At 42.4% G+C, this 21,755-nt stretch overlaps 1 protein-coding gene across 6 annotated transcripts in view; it reads right to left on the bottom strand.

The window, feature by feature from the left end:
• Positions 1-21,755, bottom strand: part of LOC115208312 (tensin-2) — a 78,452-nt gene that overhangs the window by 44,759 nt on the left and 11,938 nt on the right. For 5 of the 6 annotated variants that reach the window (XR_003881143.1, XR_003881144.1, XM_029776252.1 and 2 more), the window contains exons 2-3: positions 13,243-13,351; positions 13,121-13,158 (exon numbers count right to left, since the gene is read on the bottom strand). Coding sequence is in view for 3 of the 6 variants with exons in the window: in XM_029776252.1 (XP_029632112.1) it covers positions 13,121-13,158; positions 13,243-13,351 (147 nt within the window). In the remaining 3 variants the exon portion in view is untranslated. Of the gene's footprint in view, positions 1-9,086; positions 9,264-13,120; positions 13,159-13,242; positions 13,352-21,755 lie in introns of those variants that run through there. The other variant, XM_029776256.1, reaches the window with a different exon arrangement.

Here is a 21,755-nt window from a genome sequence, read left to right as displayed (position 1 = left end):
GGGAGTGAGGGATGGACAGAGATGGAGGGGAAGTGAGCGAGAGAGAGAGAACGCAAGAGAGGATATGGAGATATATATAGAGAGATGTATACAGTGCATTCGAAAAGTATTCAGACACCTTGACTTTTCCCCCATTTTGTTACATTATAGCCTTATTCTAAAATAAATTAAATATATTTTTTTCCCTCATCAATCTACACACAATACCTCATAATGAAAAAGCGAAAACAGGTTTAGGCATTTTTGTATTTAGACCCTTTGCTATGAAACTTGAAATTTGATCATCCTTGAGATGTTTCTACAACTTGGAGTCCACCTGTGGTAAATTCAATTGATTGGACATGATTTGGAAAGGCACAAACGTGTCTATACAAGGTCCCACAGTTGACAGTGCACGTCAGTGCAAAAACCTAGAATACCTCACAATCAAATGCCGACCGTATTACCTCCAAAGAGAATTCTCTTCGGTCATAGTTATAGCCGTGTATATTCCCCCTCAAGCTGATACCATGACGGCCCTCAAAGAACTTCATGCAAACTGAAAACTACATATCCCGAGGCCGCATTTATTGTAGCTGGGGATTTTAACAAAGCAAATTTGAGGAAAATGCTACCGAAGTTCTACCAAGACATTGACTGTAGTACTTGCGTTGGAAAAACATTGGACCACTGCTACTCAACTTTTCAAAATGCCTACACGGCCCTCCCCCGCCCTCCCTTCGGGCAAATCTGACCACGACTCCCTTTTGTTCTTCCCTTCCTATAGGCAGAAACTGAAGCAGGAAGTACATCTGCTAAGGTCTATTCAACACTGGTCTGACCAAATCGGAATCCATGCGTCAAGATTGTTTTGATCACATGGACTGGGATATGATCCGGGTAGCCTCAGAATAACATCGACGAACACACGGATACGGTGATTGAGTTTATCAGGAAGTGTATAGAAGATGTTGTACCCACTGTGGCTATTGAAACCTACCCAAACCAGAAACAGTGGATAGATGGCAGCATTCGCGCAAAACTGAAAGCGCGAACCACTACATTTAATCATGGCAAGGTGACAGGGAATATACCCGAACACAAAGTGTACTTAATCCCTTTGTAAGTTAATCAAATAGGTTTAAAGGTCTTACTCACATCGGCTACGGAGAGCATGATCACAGTCGTCTGGAACAGCTGATGCTCTCATGCATGCTTCAGTGTTACTTGCCTCGAAGCGAGCATAGAAGTAATTTAGCTCGTTGGGTAGGCTTGTGTCACTGGGCAGCTCTCGGCTGTGCTTCCCTTTGAAGTCTAGTTTGCAAGCCCTGCCACATCCGACGAGCGTTGGAGCCGGTGTAGTACGATTCAATCTTAGTCCTGTATTGACGCTTTGCCTGTTTGATGGTTCATCGGAGGACATAGTGGGATTTCTTATAAGCTTCCGGGTTAGAGTCCCGCTCCTTGAAAGCGGCAGCTCCACCCTTTAGCTTAGTTGAAGTCGGAAGTTTACATACACTTAGGTTGGAGTCATTAAAACTCATTCTTCAACCACTCCACAAATCTCTTGTTAACAAACTATAGTTTTGGCAAGTCAGTTAAGACATCTACAGTGGGCGCCAAAATTACTGCCACCCCTGACTGGCAATGCACTAACAATATAAAAAATATATATATATAATTATAGAGATAAACTCAAAATACCAACATGTGAGAAATACTCTACTTTATTTCACCAAAATCAAGGTTTCATAATTATTGGCACTCCTCAACAGCATGGTCTTTTCCTGTAATGTTTGACAAGGTTAAGGAACACATTTGGAGGGATTTTGGGCCATTCCTCTATGCAGATCCTTTCAAGACCCTTCACATTCCTGGGTTTGCGCTTATCAACTGCCCTCTTCAACTCAGCCCACAGGTTTTCGATTGGATTGAGGTCCGGCGACTGAGATAGCCATGGCAGAACATTGATTTTGTTGTCACAGAACCATTTGTGTGTGGATTTTGAGGTATGTTTTGGGTCATTGTCCTGTTGGAAAGTACACCTACGGCCAAATCCCAGCCTTCTGGCAGAGGCAACCAGATTGTCAGACAAAATTGCCTGGTACTTGGTGGAATTCATTATGCCATCAATCTTAACCAGTGCCTCTGGACCTCTGAAATTAAAACATCACTGACCCACCACCAAACATCACTGACCCACCACCATATTTCACAGTGAGTATGAGGTGCCTCTCCTTGTATGCATCTGTTTCGACACCAAACATGCCGATGCTGTATCTGACCAAAACGTTCAGTTTTGGTCTCATCTGACCAGAGCACTTTCTTCCAATCATAATTGAAATTACGTTTGGCAAACTCCAAGCGTTTGCGTCTGTGTCTTGGGGTCATTAAGGGCTTTCTTCTGGCAACCCTTCCAAAGAGCCTGTGGTTGTAGCAGTGGCGTCTGATGGTGCTTTAAACCTGGTGACCCCAAGACGACACCAAGGCCTGCAATTCTTTCACAGTGATTCTTGGGGATTTTGTTGCTTCTCTCACCATCCTCCCTATCCTGGGGGGCAAAATGCATTTGCGTCCTCTACCCGTGAGGTTAACAACTGTTCCATAACTTTTAATTTGTTTACAATCGCCCTGACAGTGCTCAGTGGTATATTCAAATAGTTTGTGGATCTTCTTGTAGCCATTACCAGATTTATGAAGGTCTACGACCATCTGTCCCTTTTGAACTGCCAGTTCTTTTCTTTATGATGTTGGAAGACAAAGGGATATTGCATGCGTGTTACCTCATTTTTATACCCTAGTGAAAAAGGAAGTGATGTAATGGCGCAATATAGTTCCTTAAAACACTTAGATACATTTAAATAAGTGGAATTTAATTCCTGGTTTAATTTTGGTAGATGTTATTTACAATAATATTTAAGGGTGCCATTAATTGTGAAACCTTGATTTGGAGGACATTGATTTTGAATTAAATCAATAAATGATTTTGTTGGGTTCCATTTAAACATGAATAAAGTACAGTATTTTTCAGGTTGGTATTTTGAGTTCATCTCCATAATTATATTGTTTATATATTTTTAAGTATTGTTCGTGCATTGCCAGTCAGGGGTGCCAGTAATTTTGGAGCCCACTGTACTTTGTGCATGACAAGTAATTTTTCTAACAATTTTTTACAGACAGATTATTTCACTTATAGGTCACTATAATCACAATTCAAGTGGGTCAGAAGTTTACATATGCTAAGTTCACTGTGCCTTTAAACAGATTGGAAAATTCCAGAAAATGATGTCATGGCTTAAAGAAGCTAATGATAGGCTAATTGACATCATTTGAGTCAATTGGAGGAGTACCTGTGAATGTATTTCAAGGCCTACCTTCAAACTCAGTGCCTCTTTCATGGGAAAATCAAAATAAATCAGCCAAGACCTCAGAAAAACATGTGTAGACATCCACAAGTCTGGTTCATCCTTGGGAGCAATTTTGAAATGCCTGAAGGTACCATGTTCATCTGTAGAAACAATAGTACGCAGCCGTCATACCGCTCAGGAAGGAGACGTGTTCTGTCTCCTAGAGATGAACGTACTTTGGAGCGAAAAGTGCAAATCAATCCCAGAACAGCAGCAAAGGACCTTGCGAAGACGCTGGAGGAAACAGGTACAAAAGTATCTATATCCACAGTAAAATGAGTCCTATATCGACATTAACCTGAAAGGCTGCTCAGCAAAGAAAGAAGCAACTGCTCCAAAACCGCCATAAAAAAGCCAGACTACAGTTTGCCACTGCACATGAGGACAAAGACCGTACTTTTTGGAGAAATGTCCTCTGGTCTGATGAAACAAAAATAGAACTGTTTGGCCATAATGACCATCGTTATGTTTGGAGGAAAAAGGGGGATGCTTGCAAGCCGAAGAACACCACGCCACCGTTAAGCACGGGGGTGGCAGCATCATGTTGTGGGGGTGCTTTGCTGCAGGAGGGACTGGTGCACTTCACAAAATAGATGGCATCATGAGGACGGAAAATTACGTGGAAATATTGAAGCAACATCTCAAGACATCAGTCAGGAAGTTAAAGCTTGGTCGCAAATGGGTCTTCCAAATGGACAATGACCCCAAACATACTTCCAAAGTTGTGGCAAAATGTCTTAAGGACAACAAAGTCAAGGTATTGGAGTGGCCATCACAAAGCCCTGACGTCAATCCTTTAGAAAATGTGTGGGCAGAACTGAAAAAGCGAGTGCGAGCAAGGAGGCTTACAAACCAGAAACGGGCCAAAATTCACCCAACCTATTGTGGGAAGTTTGTGGAGGGCTACCCAAAACGTTTGACCCAAGTTAAACAATTTAAAGGCAATGCTACCAAATACTAATAGAGTGTATGTAAACTTCTGACCCACTGGGAATGTGATGAAATAAATAAAAGCTGAAATATATAATTCTTTCTACTATTATTCTTACATACTTAAAATAAAGTGGTGATCCTAACTGACCTAAGACAGGTAATTCTTACTAGGATTAATTGTCAGGAATTGTGAAAAACTGAGTTTAAATGTATTTGGCTAAGGTGAATGTAAACTTCCGACTTCAACTGTACGTACGGTCACTGTTGGGACGACGTCATCAATGCACTTATTGATGAAGCCAGTGACTGATGTGGTGCACTCCTCAATGTCATCAGAAGAATCCCGGAACATATTCCAGTCTGTGCTAGCAAAACAGTCCTGTAGCTTAGCATCCGCGTCATCTGACAACTTTCTTACTGACCGAGTCACTGGTGCTTCCTGCTTTAGTTTTTGTTTGTGATCGTAGTCCGTCTATTTTATTATCGATTGATTGTACATTGGCTAATAGGACTGATGGTAAAGGTGGATTACCCTCCCGATGACGGATCCTAACAAGGCACCCGGATCTTCGTCCACGATATCTCAGTCTCTTTCTCCTGCGAATTACGGGGATGAGGGCCTTTTCGGGCGTCTGAAGTAAATCCTTCCCATCCGACTAGTTGAAGAAAAAGTATTCCTCCAGTATGGGGTGAGTAATCTCTGTCCTAATATCTAGAAGCTATTTTCGGTCATAAGACATGGTGGTAGAAACATTATGTGCAAAGAAACATACACAATAGGTTATGGGATCGTAAAACGGCAGCCAGAGAGAGAGGAGAGAGGACTGTGCCTGATTGTTTACTGCTGGGCTGAGGGAGCCGCTGCAGCTCTTTCAAACACCATCATTAGACACTAACAGCCCTAGCCACAGATCACAGCACTTCACCCACTCCACTGCCCCAGGATGAAAAGAGAGAAACAGAGATGAACAGAATATGAGAGCGATAGAGAGAGGTCGGGAAAGTGAGAAAGTCAGAATCAAAGACGAGAGAAAAAAGGGAAGAGAGGGTGTGTGGGGGTTGAACAGGATATAAGAGAGAGATGAAACAATATGAGATAAATGGAAATGTAATATAATAGAAAGAGATTAAAAAATATATATATTTCATCATTTAAATTTTTGTGTGTTCTACTGAGAGACATTAACTAACCATGCTCCAAGATGCCATTATAAAAGTGATGGTAGAGATTAGGGGTGTGAACGTTAAAATGTTTAAACAAAATTGGGATCCTTAACAAAAATAAAATAAAAAATTATAATCCCCCCAAAATTTCATTCATAGTGCAGTTATCACAAAACATATGTTCTGTGTTATAGCCTAACTAGACAATAGGTTATATCACAAAACATATGTTCTGTGTTATAGCCTAACTAGACAATAGGTTATAATGGCCTTGGGTTGTGTGATTTAAAGGCAGACTCAAAAGGTAGACTCAAAGATAGAGTACGAAGTAGATGGAGAAAATAAACAGCATAGTGGGTAAATTTCCGCCACAACTAAGAGTGGTGAAGCGCCAGGCCCTGGTGCCCTGGCTACCACGCTGTGAACAGCATGTAGCAAACCTCGTGCACATGTTCAGATACTGTGTGTGACTGTATGAGAGCAAAGTGTTGCTCACTCATCTCAATATCCTAGCCTATAGAGCCCCACAGTTGAGGTGTCATAATTTCAATCACCCACGTGGGTATATGCTCCTAAAAACCAATGAGGAGATGGGAGAGGCAGGACTTACAGCGTGTCGAGCGTCACAAATAGAACCAAGTTCTATTTTAGCGCCTGGCTACGCAGACGCTCGTTGGCGCGCGCAGGCAGCGTGGGTGCAATGATTGAATAACATGCATGTGTACATTTATTTTGCAACGCGAGCAGTGTGGTCCGTATGTAAGGCTGTAACGTAACAAAATGTGGAAAAAGTGAAGGCGTCTGAATACTTTCCGAATGCACCGTAAGACCACCGACATTTTCAGGATGATGCCATGTTGCTCGAATTGACACCAAGCATCAGACTAACTAGATGTAGGGGATGGCTAATTGCTACTGCCTTCCTGAGCTCTAGAGGAACTGTTACCCCCAGATCCAGATGCCTTGGCTGCCAGGGAGGAATTTCCACTGTCACATTTGAGTGACCCTTTTTTTTGGTAAATGGACTATTGGGTTATTCATAATGGTCATTGGCTGTAACTTTATGTGGTGCTTTTTTTTGGACCAGGTCTCTCAGTAGCAGGAAGGCGAAGGACAAAATCAAGAAAGTGCCTGGGAATTCTGAGTCAGTGGGAGAAAACTAATTCTGACTGTTTGAGTCAGAGGTTACACTCTGACTGTCATCCAAGACAGAACTGACATAACTTCCAGTTGCCAAGGTAAAAGAGAGAGGGAAGGGAGAGGAGGAAGAAGTGAGTAACCAACCAAAACCCTGAGAATATTGAGCTGAGAACATTCTTTATGACAGCAGTTCAGAAGAATGACACTCGGTAACCCTCTCAAGCATCTTCACTTCTCTAACCAATGTCTGAACCGAGTTAAAGAGACTTTCGTTTCTGACAACGCCAACATGTCTACATTTCATCAAGAACACAGGCTAGATTTAGGAGCTGTGTTGCTGTGGCTAAGTAAGTATTAATCGCCGCCTGTCTGTCTGTCGCCATGTCCCGTAGGATCTTATGTACAGGAGCTACAGTAAAATTTAGACTAACCACAGTCTTGCCCGCCATGGAACACAAGCATGTACCCCTACCCCCACAACCCTTGCCCCAAATAAACACTACTATAATGAGATGACCAAAGACAGAGATTAAGATAATGCACAAGAGGTCAGGGGGTAGTAAGAGGCATGGGGGAGGAGAGAGATTGGAGGGGGAACTGGGCACACAGAGCTGGGAGGGAGAGAAAGCTTGGGGGAGAAGGCAAGAGCGCAAGATTGGGTAAAAGTAGAGGGGAGACCTCGGGGTCTAGCCAGAGAGAAATAATGAGAGAGAAAATGAGAGGGGGAGAGAGTAAGAGCGAGACAGTGAGTGAGCACTTGGGGGGGGGGGGGGGGGAGATCAACAGCTGATAATGCCTTACAACCATCGAGAGCAGACAGATTTCACGAGCTATTTTGATAGACCTCCTTATTTTAGATCCTGCTCTGAGCGCTCATCAGGTCATTTGTTTGTTTGTTCATCCGTCAACTCAGATCTCTACTTGCCTTTCTCGTAACGGCTATGACAAAGTGTACAGACCGTGCTATGTCATGTCCGTTACACACAAACGTGTCGCTCTTTAACCCTTTTATGCTTCTGGATATTCCTAAAACGAGTGTAGTCAACTTTAAAGGCAAAAGTTACTATGTAGGATTCATGAAAATGAATTAAACACTACAAAACCCTATAAGCCTCAGTGGTACCAGAGGCATTAACATGGCCACAGCACAGAAAATAGAAACCCTATAATCCCTGTAACATTAGATAGCTATTGTTGTCTGTATCTTCCAGCTCAGCTACACAGGAAATTAAAAAACACTAGGTAAATATAAACGCGCACGCACGCACGCATTCTGCCTTTATTGCTTCCGTACTCAGCGGGTAGAGAGCTTAAGCCATTAACACACTATGGTGGTGCATGCAGCATCCACCACAGTCTACACCCCAAGGCGTACATACAGAGGCTGCAGCTGGAATGGTGCCAGAGACGACAGTGACAATTCTGTGACGGTGTTGACTCCACACTGTTACCAATAAGCTCAACACCGTGACATTTGTCCAGGCCATTATTGCCTTGACACTAGGATCTAAGGCTGCGTGTCCTTTCTAATTAAACCAATCCACTTCAACTCCTCTGCTATTGAGCTCGAGCACTAGAGAGCTGTATCTGCATTGATATAACTATTTCTGTCTCGTAATCGATATAACCTTAAAATACACTTCGAGCTTGCAATCAAGGGACAGGATGTCTCGCTTGTAGTGGTCGCTATAACATCCACTCATGGCCGCGTCTTTGACATGCTGCCCAAGGTACAGTATTCCACATGAGCGAATTTCACCCCAACCAAGACACTCTGCTACTACTTATATATGTCTCCCTGGTATTTGTCTTAAATAATACATAAAAATCTATTGTATAATACATGTAGAAAGCAGGTCATTGCACGGTGCAATCCACATTCGTAGTCCCCAAAGTACTTGAAAATGAAAAATGGAACCAACTCCAAAACTAGGTGATGTTTTTGACTTCTATAAACCCTCCAAAAAAATCCATCCATCCATTATCACATAATAGCGTAACATACCACTGTAATCTCTACCTCAATTCATTTGTCAACAGAGCAGTACATTACTTGAACGGCTGACAAAGTGTGTGCATCATGATAATCTGTAGCTCACATGACCAGAAACAGTTGGTTCACAGATGTTAGGGCAGCTGACTGTTTCCCAGCCATTCTGTGTCCTCTCAAACAGAACCTTCCACACACACGTCTGAGGTACGCTTCCCTAGTGCATTCTCCCGTCCACAGTTTTGCTGTGTGATGTACAGCAATGCTCAATCTACATACTCAATAGTCCATACTCTCTTCTAGTCACGTCTGCCAGCCTTCATATCGAATAGATAAGGGTTCAATATCAATCTATTGCTCTGTCAACAACAAACACAGAGAGGGGAAGACTCAGAGTATAATCTTTCCCTTCCGTGCCCACTATAAACTCAGGACTAACCCATATCATGAATGAGCCACTAAAATGGTTTTACCTTTCAGCAAGGCGCTTCAGTTCCACGTCGCTCTTTCTCTTCAACCTCTGTCACCGACAAGCCTCTCTGTAGAGAGATGGTGATAGAGTCCCGCTTTCTCTCTATCCCTCTCTCTCTCTGACTGCAACACACGCGATACAGTACTCGTCTACCTCCCTCTTTCTCTCACTCACTCACACACACACACACACACACACACACACACACACACACACACACACACACACACACACACACACACACACACACACACACAAACAGTCCAGCTGTGACAGTACACCCACACACACAGACACACCCTGGGCACCAGTCCAGAGTCAAAGGGCTCTGGTTTCTGACGCCCTCTTCACTGCCCTGGGACGAGACACTGATGGAGGGAGGGAGAGATGAAGAGGCAGAGTTGATGAGAGAGAGCCCGAGAGAGAGAACTTTGGGGAGAGCTTAATGCCTCACATCAGAAAAACATCCCCGTTCAAAATGGCAACATCTGGAAAAACTACTTTGAAAACAATATGAAAATCCAAAATGTAACGAGACTCAGATCAAATGAGTTGATCAATTAAAAAAAAACGTAGAAACAACAATTAAAGACCAACAAAACCCATTAGACATACCCATCACAATAACAGAGCTGAAAGAGAAAACCAAAGTGCGGTAAAGCCTGTGGGCCAGACACCATCTGCAATAAGATGAAGAAAATCTGCCTTAAGCTGCAGGAAGCCATGCTCAAGCTCTTCAACCAAGTGTTGAATGTAGGATACTTTCCAGAAATATAGAATAAAGGCATAACACCCACATTGAAAAGTAGACAAATTCTACCCTTCTAATTATTGCAGTATCTGAAAGACCAGTAATCTAGGGAAGGTTTTCTGCAGCATAATAAATATGAGAACACAGACCTTCCTCAACAAAAAGTGTTTTAAGTGCATGTCAAATTGGCTTCTTACCAAAACAAACATCTGGCCACATCTACACCCTTTATTAAAAAATATGTTTATCAGTCCACAAAGGGTAAAATATTTGCCTGTTTTATTGACTTAAAGGACTCTTCCTCAAACTCATCCAAAGTGGAGTTGGAGGAAGAACCTGTGACGTTATTAAATAATAACACAACATTGAAAATAAATGTATTGTTCAAATTGGTTAAGAAAAACATTTTATTTTTTTCACACAGTGGCGAGGGGGGTCACACAGGGCAGCAATCTGAGCCCAACACGGTTTAATATCTACAGTGGGGTGTGGAATGATTTGATCCCTTGATAAAGATGAGCAAAAAAGACTATATGCATTTAGCTGCTAAATCGTGGCCACCACAACATTACAATTGTTTATTTTTTATAATCTTCAGGATGGTAAAACATTATCAGTGCAAACTTAAACCAGATATAAAGCATGTATAAAAGATAGTGGAGCAATATATTTTGAAATAAGATCACTTTTGAGAATAATCACCCCCAATGATTTTGTTATATTTGAGTCAGTCAGATAGCATAAGAACAAGGCATAAGCCATGGGAAAATGTGTATAATTGAAGGAAATTTGCTTTGAAACTGCAATTTTTCTATCAGCCCAACGGCAAAATGTGTAGAATTTCAGGAAATTAACTTTAAAACAGCAAAATAATGTCTGAGGCCAAGAGGGCCTCTAAAACCACACCATTGGCCACTCCTAAAAGGTTTTATGAGATTGGACAACAAATTGGGAGGGACCTTAAACTGTTTCCTTATACAATCTTTCCAGCTCTGTGATATCCATCATCTGTGCCTCTTCAATTCAAACCACAGGTTTTCAATGGGGTTCAAGTCCGGAGACATTTCTCTGTGGATTTTAGGGTTATTGTCTTGCTGGAAGATTCCCTCAGCCTCCTGACAGAGGCAAACAGGTTTTTGAACTAAAATGCCCTGGTACTTGGTAAAGTTCATGATGCCATTAACCTTAACAATGGCCCCATGACCAGTGGAAGTAAAAATACAAATAAAAAAATTATGAAACTAGCATGATCATAATAACTGTGTTTCCCATTGGTAGGGTACCACTACATTCAGTCATGCCTATAAAAAAATATTTATTGACAGGTACAGAGAGCAATGGTGAGAGAGGAGGGAGAGAAAGGGAGAGTGAAAGAGAGGAGCAGAGCGATAGCGTGCTGTGAAGCTTTTAAACAACATTTGTAGCCTTGTCTCGTGTCCCTCATGTATTTATGTATACTCCCAGATTGGAGCTGTCAAATCATTCTCTCTCACACCCTCTGTCTCCAGCTGCCACACACTTATTTGCGCTCGCCTTCAAATCGCTCCCTCACCGGCATCCCGAGAACGCCCGTTATTTCTATATTTACCTACTTAGTGTCCTTTTCATATTGATCATTACTCACCGGGATGCGCGCTCCACTCCTCTCCGTGTCACGAGCCACTGTTGTTTTTGGTCATGCTACCGTTACTATAATACCACAGAGGAGGAGTACCAAAATATATAATCCCCTTTTAATGCATGGTGAGTTAGACACAACAGCTGGTGTGGAGTCACACGCCATTATATTTTGAGTGTGTGTGCGTGCGTGCTTGAAGAGGCACACAATTGTGTGCGGGGAGGGGCACACCATTATGTTTGAGTGCGTGTGTGTGTGTCGGTCTGTGCACGTGTGACAGAGAGTGAAATGTGGTGGTATGTGGTAGCATGTCAAATACAAGGTTGCAAGCCAACAGAATGGGATTTGATGCTGTACTAGTTCCTGTGCAGGAGTGCTAGCTGTCTTAACAAATTAGAGTAGAGAGGCATTTTCACAACAATGTGGCATAAGCTGGGGACACGGGACAAGACGATGAGGGGGACACCCACACACCTGTTCTCTCTAGCATGGTCACCTTGCTGCTTAGTGTGCTTCTCGTCCCTCAATGTCATACCAAAGCCATTGTGGTGGTGCTAGGTCGCAATTTCAGAATGAACAAAAAGTGCCAAAGATATTTGTTCTTCATTTAGGGTTATGGTTAGAGTAAGTGGTTAAAAGGTAGACCACAATTTTACATCATACAAAGCAGGGCGTACACTTCCTGCGTACACTAATGCTCATCCCACTTTGTGCTCCTCCTCGCAGCTTGAGGCTTGCCCACACTGGGAAAAAGCCAATATTGGCAGTCTTGGCCGATCTGAATTCTCAATTTTATTCAGGGCGGAAAACTCAATTTCTTATTGGACAAGTTCCTGTAGTACTCCCTGTTTAAGGCCATTTTCTCCCATTTGCCAAATGAACACAATCCTGTTGATGATTTCTGTAAACAGGAAGTCGCCCGGGTATGCGTGATAATGTCATCATGCGGAGTGTAACTTTAAAATCCCATGTGGTCAGAAATCTTACCGTCCTTTCTGGCATTGGACTACCTGGTAATCCCAACCAGCCCCCCTTGTGAGCTACTACTAAGCCCAAAGAGAGACAGGCAATAAAGTTGTCTCATTAAAGAGCGGAAGCCAGCTGTAATTTGTCCTTCCTATGCTTTCTTGTCCTATCTAACCCGACTGCTGCAAGTGAACCTTGCTTTACACATAAGCAGCACAAAGTACACACACACACACACACACACACACACACACACCTCAGATGATTAAATCCTCAATAAATGTCCCGGAAGGAATTGTTGGGAACCTCAGCCCATAATCCAATGTCATTTTGGGCCACTTGGCATGTAATACAGTAGTCAGTACTGTATCACAACATGCCTTTTGCTCACGAAGCATGCTAAGAGGTAATAACATTTCTTGGCATCCTTCAAAAACATAGCCAGTAGTTTTTAACAGCTTCCCTCTTATAGATACATCTAGACCATGCTAGCCTTGTCCTAGGTTTGTCTAGTCCTTGCCAATTTCTATGGTGATAATAACCATAGTCGATGCGAGACAGCGCAAACAGATCTAGGACCAGGCTAGAATCCCTTCAAAATGTTAACATTTTAGAGGTTTCTATGGTGAACCTTGTAGACCACACAACACAGATTTACTCTAGACAAGCAATTTTTATTTTAAAGATGGCTCAGACCTACCTTGGCTTCACATTTTTTATGAACGGCTGTCTTGCACTCTGCAATGAGAGAGAAAGGAGACCGTGTGAGAGTTGGTTGTGTGTGTGTGTGTGTGTACGAATTGTGTTACACTCTGTACTCACCCTCACAGAAAGCCCCAGGGATGTCGATGGTCCGTCTACACATGTCGCATGGTCGTTTCTTCCTACAGCTCTTCTCTGTGAACGCATGGGACATGGCTCCTTTACCAAGCTGTAACAGAACAGAGTAGCGTAGCATGACATACACAATGAGATGGACTGCTGCCATTTCTGTACCCAAATATACCAACTGTGTCAAATGTAATAGTACAAAAAGGTCATTGGTATACTGAGAAAATCTGGAAATATTTGTGCTCAAAACATCCAGAAGAGTCTTGCCGGTCACGGAAAATGTGACGAACAGAGACTGTGATTCAGAGTGCTTAAGTCACATATACAGGGTTGCAGGTGTGATTGCAGAATACAGTGAAAATCTAAGACTTCGAGCTCCAACAAGCAGGACAAAGTGAAACAGAATATTTTTGGGGGGTAATAAACAATAGAAATAGCACTATATACTGTACATAACTGTGGAAGTGATTAATAAATACATGTCCATTGGTGTGGAGGTAGAGTAAAGACTGTTGAGGGGGTGGGGTGGAATGACCATAGGGGAAGCAGCACCATGACCATTGAGTGGCAAAAACAAACATTTCAATAAAATGTTTTTATTTTTTTTTTTAAACATCAAAAGTGCTGAATGTTGTTGGGATGGGGCAGTGTAAAAGTCTGTTGGGGGGACTGTCCATAGTGGGAGCAGCAGGAGAAAGAATGTCCATAGGGGGGAGTAGGTAGCTGACTAGGTGGTGGCTATTAAGCAGCCTGATGGTCTGAGGGTAGAAACTATTGGACAGTCTTTCAATTTTTGCCATGATGCTCCTGTACTGCCCACATCTGAGTGATTGAAGCGGTGAGAACAGGTCATGACCTTGGCTTGGGTGGCTGGGGTCCCGGTTGATCTTCTTGGCCTTCCTGCAATGCCTGGTGTTGTAGGTGTCCTGTAGGGCAGGCAGTGTGCACCCAATGGTGCGTTCGGCTGCACATATCACCATCTGAGAGCCTTGCGGTCGGCGGCGGTGGAGTTGCCATACCAGGCTGTGATGCAGCCCGACAGTATGCTCTCGATGGTGCTCCTGTAGAACATTGAGGGCCGAATTTCTTCAGCATCCTGAGGTTGAAGAGTCGCTGCCACGCCTTCTTCACTACGGTGTCCGTGTGGTTAGCTTCTCTGAGATGTGTACACCGAGGAATTTGAAGTTACTGTCTCCATGACAGCCCCGTTGATGATATATAGTTTGATAGTGTGATAGTGGTGTGTGCTGCTATACTCACCCGTGCTTGAGGTGAATATATGTGTGTGTGTGTGTGTGTGTGTGTCTGTCTGTCAATGTCTGTCTTCACTCTTTGTGTTACAGGTTGAAGGGATGGAGGGATTCAGACTAGAGAGAGAGAGACACCACTACCATTTTCCTTAATACAGGGAGAGAGGTGGATGTTTACACAGCTGCCTAGACTGGCACAGTGCAGTACAGGCACCCTTTCAGTGGAAACCTATGCTAGACAGTCAGCACTGTCAACAGGCACCAGTGACAAACTAGAGCACCACAAAAATGTTGCTCAAATGATAATCTAATCTGTTAAATGGCAGATCAAAACCCACCGTCTGTGGCCAAAGCTTAGCAGTTACTGGCTAGAAATACGGCTTTGTTAATTTGTGGGTCGCAATATAACTTGAAAAGCTTTGTGAGTCACATCGCAAAGAATTTTGGGAGCCACTGAGCAAAGCCGAGAGGAGAGGCAGAGAGAAGAGAAGTAGAGACAAGAATGGCTTGGTTCGTTGAGAGAACATCCTTTGTCAGAAAACTAAAAATGGATGTAGGGTTTCATTCCATTGCTGCTGCTCATTTTACAAGTGGACATTTGTTCAAACAGTCTTGGTGTTGGGAGATGGATGGCTCGTCCAATAAGGAAGATCAAAACCTCCAGGAACATTGAATGGACTACATAAAAACAGCTGCTTACGCATGCATACATGCACGCACACGGGATTCAGACTCACCTGCCTACAAGATACAACAATTATTTTAAGTAACAGTCACATTTATAGAGATATTTCAATAGAAATCAAAACCTACATTCATACACAAATGTATACACACACAGTCCCCTGTGTGGCAGTAGAGGATGTAGATTTTATAGTTACAGTTAACTATAAAATCTAGTTAACTAGTTAACTATAAAATCTACATCATCTACTGCCTCAAAATCCATGCTTTTTATGCACTCTCAGAGGAGAAAAGGCATGGCAAACGTCTGAGAACATCCAAAAGCAGTGTCACCTGATTGCACGTGAACTACATTGTCATTAATCTATCCTCCCAAGAAGGGAGGGGGGAAGAGTGTGGTCTAGGTCAACAACTAACACCCAGCAACAAACACATTTACTTATTCACTCACTCCATCACACCTCTCCGTTGGCCGCCCCTCCCTCCATCCCACATTCTAAGAGGAAGCATATGTAGCTTTGCTGTGATTTAAAAGGTTGCTATAAAGTGTGTGTGTGTGTTCTATCGAAATCAATAGTTTATGTAGTCCACTGAAGCTGCCCCTGGCTTGTTTTTAACACGCAAGGATGTTAAAATAGCATGTTCAACAGCATAGTGGTCATCCTACAGACATAAAGATAGCCAAAGCACAGTGTGAAAACACATAGAATGATGTATGTGTGTCCAGACTGTTATATTTGGGTTTACTTTGCATGTTTACTAAACTGCCACTGGACTCATCAGAATGGATGGATCTGTCATTATGACTGTTTTTGTTACCGCTAACCGCTAGCATGGGAAGTGGGAGAGATGACTAATCTGTAAGTTTCACTCTTTTTCTCACTCTCTGTCTTTCACTCACTCGCTCCATACCCATCTCTGTCTCTTGTTAGATACTAGGCATACATATTTTATTATATCCTTCAGCTGGTATACTGTTATATAACTCATGATTAGGGCTGCCTCCTAGAATCAATTTGAGTTTAGCAATTCAGTGTCCATCCTTTTAAAAATAATGGTCAAATGGCAAGGGAAATTATCTGATGAATCTGGAAAAAGAAACACTGGAGAAACAACTTGAGTGGCGTACACACTATGTGAACTCGCCTACACCCTTGGCAAAGATCAGTGACTTAACTTGTTTCATTTGTAACTAATACTTTCCATCCAAGGAAAATTAGACTTCTTACATAAGACATCTAGGAAGCAATCCAGGAAGCTCAAGTGACACAAACTCAAATGAAATCAACTGTTGGGTGAAACTGGACATAAAGTTAAGTGGGATGATATACATTATATTTCACAAGCATAGCATATACAGTTGAATTTATAAGTTTACATACACCTTAGCCAAATACATTTAAACTCAGTTTCACAATTCCTGACATTTAATCCTAGTAAATAATCCCTGTTTTAGGTCAGTTAAAATAAAGTGGTGAGCCTAAGAATGTGAAATGTCAGAATAATAGTAGAGAGAAGGATTTATTTCAGCTTTTATTTCACATCACATTCCCAGCGGGTCAGAAGTTTACATGCTAACAAATACCAATTGAGTGTATTGCCTTTAAATTGTTTAACTTGGGTCAAACGTTTCTGGTAACCTTCCACAAGCTTCCCACAATAAATTGGGTGAATTTTCTCCTGACAGAGCTGGTGCAACTGAGTCAGGTTTGTAGGCCTCCTTGCTCGCACTCGCTTTTTCAGTTCTGCCCACACATTTTCTATAGGATTGAGGTCAGGGCTTTGTGATGGCCACTCCAATACCTTGACTTTGTTGTCCTTAAAACATTTTGCCAGAAAATTGGAAGTATGTTTGGGGTCATTGTCCATTTGGAAGACCCATTTGCGACCAAGCTTTAACTTCCTGACTGATGTCTTGAGATGTTGCTTCAATATATCCACATAATTATCCGTCCTCATGATGCCATCTATTTTGTGAAGTGCACCAGTCCCTCCTGCAGCAAAGCACCCCCACAACATGATGCTGCCACCCCTGTGTTTCATGGTTGGGATGAGGTTCTTCGGCTTACAAGCCTCCCCCTTTTTCCTCCAAACATAACGATGGTCATTATGGCCAAACAGTTCTATTTTTGTTTCATCAGACCAGAGGACATTTTTCCCAAAAGTACGATCTTTGTCCCCCATGTGCAGTTGCAAACCATAGTCTGGCTTTTTTATGGCGGTTTTGGAGCAGCTGCTTCTTCCTTGCTGAGCGGCCTATCAGGTTGTGTCGATATAGAAGGAGACAGAAGGCGTCTCCTTCCTGAGCGGTATGATGGCTATAGTCCCATGGTGTTTATACTTGCGTACTATTGTTTGTACAGATGAACGTGGTACCTTCAAACATTTGGAAATTGCTCCCAAGGATGAACCAGATTTGTGGAGGTCTACACTTTTTTTCTGAGGTCTTGGCTGATTTCTTTTGATTTTCCCATGATGTCAAGCAAAGAGGCACTGAGTTTGAAAGTAGGCCTTGAAATATATCCACAGGTACACCTCCAATTGACTTAAATTATGTCAATTAGCCTAATCAGAAGCTTGTAAAGCCATGACACCATTTTCTGGAATTTTCCAAGTTGTTTAAATACACAATTAACTTAGTGTATGTAAACTTCTGACCCACTGAGTTATAAGTGAAAAAATCTGTCTGTAAACAATTGTTGGAAAAATGACTTGTGTCATGCACAAAGTAGATGTCCTAACCGACTTGCCAAAACTATAGTTTGTTAACAAGAAATTTGTGGAGTGGTTGAAAAACGAGTTTTAATGATTCCAACCTAAGTGTATGTAATCTTCCGACTTCAACTGTACTGGTAGTATAGTATTCTACAATTCATATTGAAGTATGATAGCCTATAGTATAGTCTAGTGGAGTACAGTATGGTATAGTAGAAAATGTTGAATGGAGTCGAGGTCCGTGGTTACTGAAGAGTATTAGGTTAACCGTTAAGAGTACAATAATGAGGAAAACCATGTCATGTCTTCACTCGCTTTTGCAAGCAGGTAATAAGAAACTGAAACCCAGATAAATTATCCATAATAATCTAACACAGAAGTGTTTACTAGTGACGTGTGCTGCAGACATCCACACCCAAGTACAAGTTTTTCAATTAAATTGTCGAGATAAATAATAGTTGGCTGATGATGATTGCAACACAAGTCCTTACCTTAATCATCTCGCAATTTGGTCACCTTTAAAAACCTGTGCAATTATTCATATATCATTAATGACAAAATATACAGAGGAAAAGTTGGTTTTATATTCAACATTTGGACATTCGACATTAAACAGACATTTGCAAAAAGCCATTTAAAATTGTAAAAATCAATAACGTTTTCACTGATTATGACAGAATCATCAAGCTAGGTATGATTTATTCTATAAATGTCTAGCATACTTTCACAACCTTTGTTTTGAGTAAACATTAGATTGGATTTGATATAAATACTTTAAATCTATAAGATGCCATTTAAAGCAGTATAAATCAATAACTAATTCACTGTTTTTCACAGAAACATCAAACTAGGTATAATTTATTATATAAATGTCTAGCACACTTTTACAACTTTTGATTTAAGTAATAATTCCAGTTTTGATTTGATAGAGGGCATGTGGTCAAAGTTCTAACGAGTCCGTTATACCCTATTAGAAGGGGCCTGGCATAAAATTCTGCATCTTCAGTCAAATTAAATTAGATTACAGGAAAGAAATACGGGATGAAGGGGTCAGGCCTGACTAACAAAGAAGAGGTGTATGGATCAAGAGGACCAAGACAACCAAGAGGATCAACATGGACATTCCACAGTGGAGATAAGGAAAACTAAGAGTGAACCATAACATACACTACCGTTCAAAAGTTTGGGTTCACTTAAAAATATAAAATTCAAAGAAAAGCAACATTTTTGTCCATTAAAATAACATTAAATGGATCAGAAAACAGTGTAGACATTGTTAATGTTGTAAATGACTATTGTAGCTGATTTTTAATGGGATATCTACATAGGCGTACAGAGGTCCATTATCAGCAACCACCACTCCTGTTTTCCAATGGCATGTTGTGTTAGCTAATCCAAGTTTATAATTTTATAAGGCTAATTGATCATTAGAAAACCCTTTTGTAATTATGTTAGCACAGCTGAAAACTGTTGGCCCGATTAAAGAAGCAATAAAACTGTCCTACTTTAGACTAGCTGAGTATCTGGAGCATCAGCATTTGTGGGTTCGATTACAGGCTCAAAATGGCCAGAAACAAAGACCTTTCTTCTGAAAATCATCAGTCTGTCCTTGTTCTGAGAAATGAAGGCTATTCCATGCGTGAAATTGCCAAGAAACTGAAGATCTCGTACAATGTTGTGTACTACTCCCTTCACAGAACAGCGCAAACTGTCTCTAACCAAATCAAATCTTAGTTGTCACATACACATGGTTAGCAGATGTTAATGCGAGTGTAGCGAAATGCTTGTGTTTCTAGTTCCGACCATGCAGTAACATCTAACAAGTAATCTAACAATTTCACAACAACTACCTTATACACACACACACACACACACACACACAAGTGTAAAGGAATGAATAAGAATATGTACATAAAAATATATATGGATGAGCGATGGCCGAACGGCATAGGCAAGATGCAGCAGATGGTATAGAGTACAGTATATACATATGAGATGAGTAGTGTAGGGTATGTAAACATTATATAAAGTGGCATAGTTTAAAGTGACTAGTGATACATTTATTACATCCAGTTTTGAATTATTAAAGTGGCTAGAGATTAAGTCAGTACGTTGGCAGCAGCCACTCAATGTTAGTGATTGTTGTGCTTGATGATCTTTTTGGCCTTCCTGTGACATCGGGTGGTGTAGGTGTCCTGGAGAGCAGGTAGTTTGCCCCCGGTGATGCGTTGTGCAGACCTCACTACCCTGTGGAGAGCCTTACGGTTGTGGGCGGAGCAGTTGCTGTACCAGGCGGTGATACAGCCCGACAGGATGCTTTTGATTGTGCATCTGTAAAAGTTTGTGAGTGTTTTTGGTGACAAGCCGAATTTCTTCAGCCTTCTGAGGTTGAAGAGGCGCTGTTGCGCCTTCTTCACCACGCTGTCTGTGTGGGTGGACCTTTTCCGTTTGTCCGTGATGTGTACGCCGAGGAACTTAAAACTTTCCACCTTCTCCACTACTGTCCCGTCGATGTGGATAGGGGGGTGCTCCCTCTGCTGTTTCCTGAAGTCCATGATCATCTTTGTTTTGTTGACGTTGAGTGAGGTTATTTTCCTGACACCACACTCCGAGGGCCCTCACCTCCTCCCTGTAGGCCGTCTCGTCGTCGTTGGTAATCAAGCCTACCACTGTAGTGTCGTCTGCAAACTTGATGATTGAGTTGGAGGCGTGCGTGGCCACGCAGTCATGGGTGAACAGGGAGTACAGGAGAGTGCTGAGAAGGCACCCGTGGGGCCCCAGTGTTGAGGATCAGCGGGGTGGAGATGTTGTTTCCTACCCTCACCACCTGGGGGCGGCCCGTCAGGAAGTCCAGGACCCAGTTGCACAGGAAGGGGTCGAGACCCAGGGTCTATGGTGATATGATCCTTGACTAGTCTCTCAAAGCACTTCATGATGACGGAGGTGAGTGCTACGGGGCGATAGTCATTTAGCTCAGTTACCTTAGCTTTCTTGGGAACTGGAACAATGGTGGCCCTCGAAGCATGTGGGAACAGCTGACTGGGATAAGGATTGATTGAATATGTCTGTAAACACACCAGCCAGCTGGTTTGCGCATGCTCTAAGGACGCGGCTAGGGATGCTGTCTGGGCCTGCAGCCTTGTGAGGTTAACGCATTTAAATGCTTTACACACGTCAGCTGCGGTGAAGGAGAGCCTGCAGGTTTTGGTAGCGGGCCATGTCGTTGGCACTGTATTGTCCTCAAAGCAAGCAAAGAAGTTGTTTAGTTTGTCTGGGAGCAGGACATCGTGGTCCGCGAAGGGGCTGGTTTTCTATTTGTAGTCTGATTGACTGTAGACCCTGCCACATACCTCTCGTGTGTGAGCCGTTGAATTGCGACTCTACTTTGTCTCTATACTGATGTTTAGCTTGTTTGATTGCCTTGCGGAGGGAATAGCTACATGGTTTGTATTCGGTCATGTTTCCGGTCGCCTTGCCCTGATTAAAAGAAGTGGTTCGCGCTTTCAGTTTTGCACGAATGCTGCCATCAATCCACGGTTTCTGGTTGGGGAAGGTTTTAAAAGTTGCTGTGGGTACAACATCACCGATGCACTTGCTAATAAACTCGCTCACCGAATCAGCGTATTCATCAATGTTTTGTCCAACGCTATGCGGAACATATCCCAGTCCACGTGATCGAAGCAATCTTGAAGCGTGGAATCAGATTGGTCGGACCAGCGTTGAACAGACCTGAGCACGGGCGTTTCCTGTTTTAGTTTCTGTCTATAGGCTGGGAGCAACAAAATGGAGTCGTGGTCAGATTTTACGAAAGGAGGGCGGGGCAGGGCTTTGTATGCGTTGCGGAAGTTAGAGTAA

This window comes from Salmo trutta, chromosome 14, assembly GCF_901001165.1.
Source record: "Salmo trutta chromosome 14, fSalTru1.1, whole genome shotgun sequence".
In the NCBI taxonomy this organism is placed as follows: Eukaryota; Metazoa; Chordata; class Actinopteri; order Salmoniformes; family Salmonidae; genus Salmo; species Salmo trutta.
The sequence above is the reverse complement of the archived record's forward strand: the minus strand, read 5'-3'. Positions and strand labels throughout refer to the sequence as shown.